The 9,797-nt window shown below is 47.2% G+C and overlaps 1 protein-coding gene and 1 pseudogene across 1 annotated transcript; both read left to right on the forward strand.

The window, feature by feature from the left end:
- The window catches only part of LOC103729791, a 9,876-nt pseudogene extending 7,087 nt beyond the window's left edge, over positions 1 to 2,789 (forward strand).
- Positions 2,790 to 5,778: 2,989 nt separating this feature from the next.
- On the forward strand, positions 5,779 to 8,646 carry LOC103729781 (H-2 class I histocompatibility antigen, Q10 alpha chain-like). Its single transcript, XM_017796831.2, has 5 exons — positions 5,779 to 5,851; positions 6,089 to 6,358; positions 6,577 to 6,852; positions 7,641 to 7,916; positions 8,061 to 8,646. The coding sequence occupies exons 1-5, from the start codon at positions 5,779 to 5,781 to the stop codon at positions 8,228 to 8,230; spliced, it is 1,065 nt and encodes a 354-aa protein (XP_017652320.1). The 3' UTR covers positions 8,231 to 8,646.
- The last annotated feature ends 1,151 nt before the right edge of the window (positions 8,647 to 9,797 follow it).

Genomic DNA, 9,797 nt, shown 5'->3' on the forward strand with positions numbered 1-9,797 from the left:
AGGCCCATTGTTAAGTCAGTCTAGGCTGCTTAGTGTAATCTCTTTCTAGAGATTGTACCCCAGGAAAATGAAATTCAGGCACTATTAAAATGACTCCAAATATACCGTTGGAGTCTGCCAAGATGTTGACACAATTTGGAAACCCCACATGTTCTTAAGTTTGATTGTTATGGGAAGTATCAAAAAGTGTTATTACTTCTTCACTTCCCACTACCATTACTGCTGCTGTTGTTTACTGTCTGGCCCTCAGTGTAAAACTGCACAGCAAAGAGAAGACTGACAGATGCTAAATACACAGCCCAAAATGCCCTCCATTCTCTTTGCATCCAATTTATGAGCCAGTGTTTATCCCTGACTGACAATATCAATGTCTCAGACAATGAAAAGGATATATTGATACAAAGGCACCCCAAGCATCATCATTTGAACTCTGGCCTAGTGGACTTCCATGGATTGCTTCAATAAGATGGAACATGTGCTTTGGGGGGACAGTTAAAGAATGAAGAGTTATTTAGTTCTCCCTTGGGTCCCACATCAGAAACACCTTTATGAAGTAAGGCTAACCACCTAACTGACCTCAAAATGAAAAAAATATCATCTTGCATTCATGTGAATCAAGCAAACTAGGTCAAGTCAGCCCTACATGTGACCTTAAAGATTGCTAGTTTCCAAGCCCCAGAGGTGACCACATCACGAACTAGACAGCCATGTCCCCCATCCATGGCTTAGGATCCAACTACTCCCCTCCCCATCTTTTTTTGAAGTATCTCCTCAGAAGGGAAGACTTTAAACACGCCTTTTTAAAAACTATTTTAAACATGTGTATGTGTGTATATATATGTGCGTATAGATATATGCACATGAGTGCAGGTGCTCTTGGGGGCCAGAAGGGGTCATCATATTCCTTGGAACTGAAGTTAGAGGTTGTAAACTGCCTGATGTGCATGCTGAGAACCCAAATCCAGTCCTCTGGAAGAGCAGCAAGTGCTCTTAACCACTAAACAATCTCTCCAGCCTCTAAGAACTCCTCTTGAGCCTTTCTCTTTGTGGGTCATTCACTTATATCCCTCAAGCCCCTCTGCTAACACACACCACCCATGTACACCATTCAGGCTGACCTCACCTTTCAAGTCCTGGAATTTCAGATGTGTGTCATCATATCAGGATTTAAATTTATTTTTTTTATAACCCGAGATATATTTTCATTCTACAAATGAGGCTAAACCATTCATGACTAACATTTTAGCAATGGGATTTTGGTTTAATAGGACATAGAGAAATTTGTTTAAATCTGTTCTTATTCTCATTCTAAGTTATGTTCTCTTTCTCTTTGAAGATTTATTACCATTTGATTACTGAACAGATTCTTCTTTCCTTGGCCACTAACTTGTGTGTGAAACTTCTAGAGAAATTTCAGAAAGGAAAAATGATAGAGTTTAGGGACTGTCCCTCCAGAGTATGGCAGCCTGGCATGCTGATTACTTAGTAAAGGAAGTCAGCAGCAGATGCTGGACAGGGGCTTTATTCTGCTGTCCCCTAATCCAGCTAATGTCCTGAACTATCAAAGCACAAAACAGTCCCCTCCCTCTGTTTCATTAACTGCCTTGGCAGGAAGCCTGTCAGCATCCTGGACAAACTTTTGCCACACACCATCTTCATCAACCTCAGCCCCATTCAATGCTCCAAGGAAAATAATTTTCAACCATTTACAAACCAGTCTCTTTTCTGGACCAAACTGTCTCCAAGTCCATGGATTTCCTGTAGAAATCTTTCACCATCCCCTGGCGTCCTGCATTCTTCTTTTCCCACACAGAACAGGGTACAGAAGTTTTACATACGCCAGGCTACTCCTCCGGTCCTGGAAACCTTCCTGCCTCAGCCTCTGGAGTGGTGGAAATAAACCATGAGCACCAAGCCCCACTTTAGTGCTTGGGATTGCAGGTGTGGACGATCACATACTCTAACGTTTCAGTTTTTAACATGGTAAATATCGGTAGATGTAATCTACACAAAAATGCTCTGAAAGTCAGTAAAAAGGCTCAGCATGTAAAGGTGCTTGCTGCCAAGTCTAGCAACCTGTGTTCAGTTCCCCGAAGTCACAAGTCACATGGTAGATGGAGAGAACTGGCTCACTGACTTACACACATGTCCTCTCTTTCTCTCTCTCTCTCTCTCTCTCAATACATAAATAATGGTAAACAAATTGTACTAAATTTTTAAAACTTTTTGAGGGGTTGGGAAGATGGTTAAATGCACTAGCTGCTCTTGCAGAGGACCTGGGTTGAGTTCCCAGTATGTACATGGTGGTTCGTATATAACAACCATTCATACAAAACTCCAGTTTCAACTAATCTGATGCTTCTTCTGGCTTCCATGGGCAACAGGCACTTGTGATAAAAATAAGTCTTTAACAATCTTTGAGGTCCTTTATTATTCGTAAGTGCACACTGAGATCCAGAAACCGAAACTTTAGAGTGTCTGCCACGCCCAGTCCTGGGGTCCTGGGAGGATGGTCTCCAGGTCTCAACTGCATGCTGCTCCCAGGCTCACACTCTCTGAGGTATTTTGGCAATGTGAGGTACCAGCTGGGCCTCTGGGAATCCAGGTTCGTTCTCCTTGACTACATGGACGACACGCAGTTCTCCAGCTTCAACAGCGACGTGATGTGGAGAATCCGAGGATGGAGCCGCGAGTCATCATCCTGTTGCATTTTACATTGGCTATATGTCTACCCGCCCCCGTCACAGATGAAGGTCCCTGCTCATTCCATGATTGCCTCAAATCTCTAGGTGTGGCTTTATAGTAATAAAAGAATCTCTTTGTTGCCCTTTAGGTTAACAGCACTATTTTTTCCTCTATGTTGTTGGATCTTGGAAAGGAATTTCAGAAGACAGATAATAACTGACTCTGCCACAGTTACCCCATGTATTAGTCAGGGTTCTCCAAAGAAACAGAACCAGTAGAATGAATATGTATAGAGATTTATCAGCTTAGCTCACAAGAGAGAGTCCGAGTAGTCCAACAATGGCTGCACCACACTGGAGAGGCTGAGAATCTGTAGTCGCTCAGTCCAAAAAATGCTCAGTCCACAAGGCTGGATGTCTCAGTAGTCCCAATCCGGTGCTGAAGGTCTGACAAATTCCAAAATATCAGCTAGTCTTCAGTCTACAGCAGCAAGACAAACTCACCAGCGAGAGAGAAGGCAAGCTGCAAAAAGCCCCGCATTCTCCTCTGCCTTGGTCTTTTATACCGGCTGCCATCAGAAGGTAACACCCACATTTAGGGTGTGTCTTCTAGCTTTAGATGATCCAATCAAGAAGATCTCTTTCATTTCAGTTAATCTCAGATCAAATCAAGTTGACACCCAGGATTAGCCATCACACCCCATGAAGCCCTCGAGGCACATATGCCCTCTATGAAGGCATCCCAGGGTACTCAGTGTGTTGCCATTTCCAGAGATTATATCTAGGCAAAAGGAAATGTGGACTCTACCAAACTGACTCCAAATACACTCTTGGAGTCTGCCAACCTGCTGGCATAGTTTGGAAATTCCACAGACTTTTAACTTCAGCTGATATTCCATTCACCAAACAAGAGGTATATGCCATTTTCTCGAGATCACAGATCAGGAAACTTGACTACCATTAATTTCCCTCCCCATCAAAGCCCGACTCCTGTAAGACAGTCTTGCTGTGTAGGTCTTGCTGGCCTGGAACTCTCTGTGGATGAGGCTGGTCTGGAAATCACAGAGATCCTCTTGACTCTGCCTCCTTAGAACTGGGGTTGAAGGCATGGGCCACCATGCCTAGTAAGAGGAAACTTTAAATCACTCCTCCAAGCCTTTTCCTTCACAGGTCACTAGTGATCCCCTGCTTATAGGTCAGGCTAGACTGGACCCTGAGGAAATGAAGTGAGACTATTCCTAACTTGTTCTGAGGAATGGGTCACTGAACTCTACTGCAAGAGCATCAAGTACTCTTAACCACAGAGCCGTCTCTCCAGCACCTGTTTGTCCATCCTAACCTCAATGTATGTTCTTTTCTCTCTTTGAAGATTTCTTGCCATTTGGTCACTGACCTGATGTTTCTCTCCCCAGCTGCCAACTGGCCTTCTAGTGTGTGAAGCATCGGATAGGGGAAGTGAGAGTCCAGGCAAAGTGAGAGTCCACCACCCCAAAATACTGTCTAGAATGCTGATTAAAGTAAAGCAATCAGCTCTTCCCTGACCTGCCTAATTCTGAGCCACCACAGCAGAAGGCAGTTCCTCCGGTCCCCTCCCTCTGTTTCATTAACTGTCTCCTATGGCAGGAAGCCTGTCAACATCCTGAACAGACTTTCACCACATACTGTCATCATCTACTTCAGTCCATCTCAATGCTCCAGAGTCGTTTTCAAACCGTTTACAAAGCAGTCTGTTCTGGGGGCCTGACAGGCTTTGTCCCAGGCCATGGTGTGCTCTCCAATCCCACTGACCTCTAAAAAGTCATGTATCATTCTTAGGAATTGGCATTCTGCACTCTCCTCCTCTCTCCACATGCAAAAGGGCGCATAAGCTCCTGTGCTGCCCAGACTGTTCGTCAACTCATAGCCATCCTCCTGCCTCAGCCTCCCCAGTGCTGGAAACACGGCTGTGCGCCGCCTTATCCAACTCTGAATAGCATCGGATCTTGAAGGACGCTCTGTGCAACTCTTGAAGTCACTTAGATACATTTCAGGCATCTATGAGATCATAACTATTTTCATATTTCTAGAATTCTCTTGCCATATTTACTGAACTGTATTTGACAGTGAGTACCTTAAAATGAATCAAGGGCATGGAAACAAAGTATAACCAGAGTTATTAGTTATTGTACTGTTCACCAACGTTTATTTCAGGATAAAGATTCCCAGTGCAGTTGAGAATGACCTTGAATTGATCCACCTGCCTCCACCACCCAACTGGTGGAATTACAGGAATGTGCCACCCTGCTGGGCCTGAAAACTATGCTAGTTTTTAATGTGTGTTTTGAGTCCTGGTATTCTACTCCAAGCTGTTCTCAAAATTGAGGAACTTCTGCTTGTACTTCTCAAAGGGTTTGGTTGCAGGCATAGCTCACCATGTGGGGTTATGTTTTAGTTTTTAAGTTTAATTACATTTTTATTTATTTATCTCATGTGACTATATGTGCCCTAGCCAGTAACCAATCATACCACAGTGCACAGGTGGAGGTCAGAAGACAGCTCCAGAGTTAGATCTCTTTCCATCATGTGGTCCCAGGGATTGAACGTGAGTCCAAAGCACTGGCTATCTTTAACCCACGAGTTAGCCTGAAGGCCTTTAACCCTGCAAGGATCTCGTAGGCCCTTGCTTTAGTTTTTAGAGTGGTGAATGCTGATACCCGTAACCTACAAAAAAAATCTTGAGGTTCTCAATAACTTGTAGGCCCAAACAGAAATCCTGAATCTGAACTGTTGAGAATTTCTGCCTCCCACAGCTCCTGGGTGACTTTGTGGGCACTAAGTGCAGGAGGAAGTGGGCCAGGACTCCCAGGGTGGTTTCTGGGATGATGAAACCTTGGGGTGGGCGTTCTTCATCCACCCTGTGTTTCATTTCCCCAGCTCACATCCTGTGTGAGCTATTTGTTTCTAACATCAGGATTCACATGTTCTCACTGCATGTTCAAATCCCAGAGGAAGCCAATCAGAGCCACTGTGGTATCTCCCCCCACCCCCAGCAATGGCATGAATTCCAAAGAGAGGAACTAGGACTCAGTCTCTTCAGGGCTTCCAAACACTGAAGATGTGGACCTGGTTGCTCTGTGCCCTCCTTTGTTTGCTCTTGGGAGCCCCGGCTGTGACCCAGGCTCAGGCTGGTGAGTGAGAGGCTTTGGAAAAGGCCTCTGTGGGGAAGAGCCAGGGCACAGCCCTGATGGGTTGAGCCACAGCACAGGGAAGCCCCCTCTCTGCCCTTGCAGGCCCAGACCCTCCCTGTTCCCCCAGCTGGGCAACCTTCTCCATCCTGCACCTCAGACTCCCTGCCCCCAAGACGGGTGCAACCCGGACCAGGATGCAGAGGAGGAAGGCAGGGTCTCACCATGCACCGTTTCCAGGTTCACACAGGCTGCAGTATTTCCACACTGTTGTGTCTCGGCCTGGCCTCGGGGAGCCCGTTTTTATTAGCGTCGGCTATGTGGACGACACACAGTTAATGTGTTTCAACAGCGATGCGGATAATCCAAGGATGGAGCCGCGGGCACCATGGATTCACCAGATGGGACCTGAGTATTGGGAGGAGCTGACACTGGACGCCAAACATATCACACAGTTGGCTGGCATTTACCTGCATAATGCAATCCAGGTCTACAACCAGAGCGAGGACGGTGAGCGACCCCCTCCCCCTGGACCGGCTAGTGACTCTGAGTCCTCAGTTTAGGCCAGCACAGATCTTCCAATCAGAAGCGTCAGGGGGACACGGACCAGCTGGTGCTGCTAGAATAGGTGGAAGGGCATGCAGAGGACAGCACTGCAGGGCCCTGTGGGCGGTGCACAGGGTGGGCTGGGCCCCTGTGTGTGATGCTGACCTATGGTGGCCTGGCAGACTCTCACACTTTCCAGTGCACCACTGCTTGCAAGGTGGGAACAGAGGGACAGCTCATCAGGGCCTTTGAGTACCACGCCTATGACGGCCAGGATTACATCTCCCTGAATGAGGACCTGAGCTCCTGGACTGCAGCGGACTCTGCGGCTGAGATCACCCGGCTCAAGTGGGAGGCTGGTGGTCTGGCAGAGCACAGGAGGGCCTATTTGGAGCAGGAGTGTGTGGAGTGGCTTCTCAGATACCTGGACATAGGAAAAGAGAGACTTCAGCGCTCAGGTAAGAGAGAGAGTTGGGCAACTCCTCCATCTGCTCTTGATCTAGGGGCCTGTTGCTGGAAGGGGGAAGAAAATGGGATTAGCTAGAATTCTGCCTCTCTCTCATCTAGAAGGAGAAGACTGGACTGGAGTTTCCTGATCCAGCATCAGAGAGTGACTCCAGGGCTCACCCTTCTCTAGGACAGTTCAGAGTCTCAGGATAGGAGAGAAGATCCTGAAATAACCAACCAGCAGTTCCCGTCCATCTGCAGCCCAGTGTGAACCCTGACAAGGTTCTCTGTCCACAGTCAATGTCTTTAGACAGCTCCGGAGGTACTGAGACTCTGAGCCCCACCAAGTGAGGACCCAAAGCCCATTTGGTGGGTGGTAAAACCTGTTTTCCAGGAAGACCTGGAGTCTCCTTTCCAGCCTGCTTCAGGTGGGGTTTTTAAAAAATTTTTTTTAAAGAAGATCCTGAAATAACCAGCCAGCAGTTCCCTTCCATCTGCAGCCCACTGTGAACCATGGCCTCTCTCAGGCCTGGTTCTCTGCCTACACCTAGTGTCTTTGGAGGTCTGAATCCCATGATGCTGAGTCTCTCAGTCTTCACCTAGTCAGGACCAGAAGTGTGTTTTTCCTGGTGGTAAACCTGGGGCTGGCTCAACATGAGTCTAGAACTTTCCAAAAATAAATTATCCAAGAAGCCTCAATTTATGCTTTGGTGTTGAGTCTCAGTCCTTCTCTCACACCAATTCTGATGGCTCTCTAGGAAGAAGGCAGAATCCATAACTTTTCCACTGTTAACCTCAGATCCACCAAAGGCATATTTGACCCATGACCCCAGACATGAAGGTGATGTCGCCCTGAGGTGCTGGGCCCTGGGCTTCTACCCTGCTGACATCACCCTGACCTGGCAGAGGGATGGGGAGGACCTGACCCAGGACATGGAGCTTGTGGAGACCAGGCCTGCAGGGGATGGAACCTTCCAGAAGTGGGCAGCTGTGCTGGTGCCTTCTGGAGAGGAGCAGAGATACACATGCCATGTGCAGCATGAGGGGCTGCCTGAGCCCCTCACCCTGAGATGGGGTAAGGAGGGGTGTGGGCACAGAGCCTGCTGTCAGGGAAAGCAGGAGCCTTCTGGAGACCCTGAGCAGGGTCAGGGCTGAGAGCTGGGGGCCAAGGCACCTCATCTCTTCTCTCTCCTCTCTCCTCTCTCCTCTCTTGTCTCAGAGGCATCTCCTCGGACCACCATCACCATCAGTGGAATTGCTGTTGGCTTGATTCTTCTTGGAGCTTTGGTCACTGGAGTTGTGACTGCCATTGCGATGAGGAGGAAGAGGAGTGGAAGTAGGGAAGGGGTAGGGTCTGAGGGTTTTCCCACTATAGTGTTGAAGTCATAGGTGGAAACGTGCCCATCTCCCACATCCACACTGGCATGCTTACTCAATCTAGGACTTTGTTTCCAGACTTTTGTAAAGCACATGTGAAGATGAGGGACAAATATTTCACACTGATGGTTCTGGTGGTATGGACATGATCTTAGCAGACACAGGTCAGACAAGGGGCCAGTTGGATACAGGACTATGGGACAGCACTTGGTCATCTTTCTACACATGACCTTTGGCTATTTTTCCTGACCCTGATGCAGGTTGACAGACACACTTCTGGAAGTTTCCTTAAATTGCATCACTATGGGAATTATTTAAAAACTTTATCACATGGCACCCAAGAAATATATATATATAAAATTTTCATGATTCTTTTTCCCACCCAATATTTAAACTCTTACACTTTAGGAGAGAGAGAAGAAGGGAGAGAGAGAGAGGGAGGGAAGGAAGGAGGGAAGGGGAGAGAGAGAGACAGAGAGAGACAGAGACAGAGAGAGAGAGAGAAGCAAATCTCCATCATTTCTCCAAACATCCCTGCAGCTGGGCACAGCATGAGTCCTCAGCTCCACCAGCTGGATGACCACATGCTGGACCTTCACTCAGCACATGGAGAGAAGGAAAAGCTGGACCTCCATAGAATGCATCTTGTCCAGGTGACATTGCCACATCCAGTTTCCAGGAGCAGCAGGGAAGCTGTCCCAGCCACAGTGAGCAGCACTGGGTGTCAGTGGTGTGAGCAGTGGGCCCTGTGCCCATTGGATCCTGTGTGGGACCTAGTGCTGATAGACTGGTGGGTTGCGTTCCTGCTGTGGAGCCTCAAGCTTGGTTCTTGGCTTCAAGTAAAATGTACTTTAATATATGTAAAATTCCCTACATTTAAATAACAATTTGGATTCTGTTATTTGCACCTAAAGAAAGAAACCGTTCTAAAGAATTTTCAGATCACAGTTCAGACTTTATGTCAACAGTTTCCTAAGTCTTCCACCTGACGCTGTATCCATGGCGGAGAAAACAATATGTATCTGTCACAAGGACATCTCCCGGCTGGTGATACATGTCCTTCCTTACTTTCTCAGGCCAAAGGAAAAAAAAATTAAATGCCCCTTTAGGGCCCTTCTTCATCCAGTTTGCTGTTCTTAAAGTCACACCATTGACCTCAAATTTGTTCCGAGATACTTGGATCTCTTCCCAGATCCATTATTCATTTAGCTTGTTCAGAAAGGAATAACATGAATAGAAATCACTGATTTAGTCTGTCTGTCTGTCTGTCTGTCTGTCTGTCTGTTTTGATACAGAGTCTCACATTGCATCCCAGGTTTGCTTGGAACTCACCATGTAGCTATGATGCTTAATCTTCATTGTAAACTTACCTGAATTTAGAATCTTCCATGAGATGCAATCTGGGTGTGTCTTGGAGGGTGAACTGGGGAAGGAAGATCTACCCCAATGTGGGTGGCACCCTGCCATGGGCTGGGGATGCAGATGGAAGAGAGGGAAAAGGAGACAGCCAGATGAGAGCCAACGCTCCAGTCTCTGCTTCCTGCTCATGGAGGTGTGAGGATTCCCAGCGCCATTATCC

This window comes from Nannospalax galili, unplaced genomic scaffold, assembly GCF_000622305.1.
Source record: "Nannospalax galili isolate Female #2095 unplaced genomic scaffold, S.galili_v1.0 scaffold1573, whole genome shotgun sequence".
NCBI lineage: Eukaryota > Metazoa > Chordata > Mammalia > Rodentia > Spalacidae > Nannospalax > Nannospalax galili.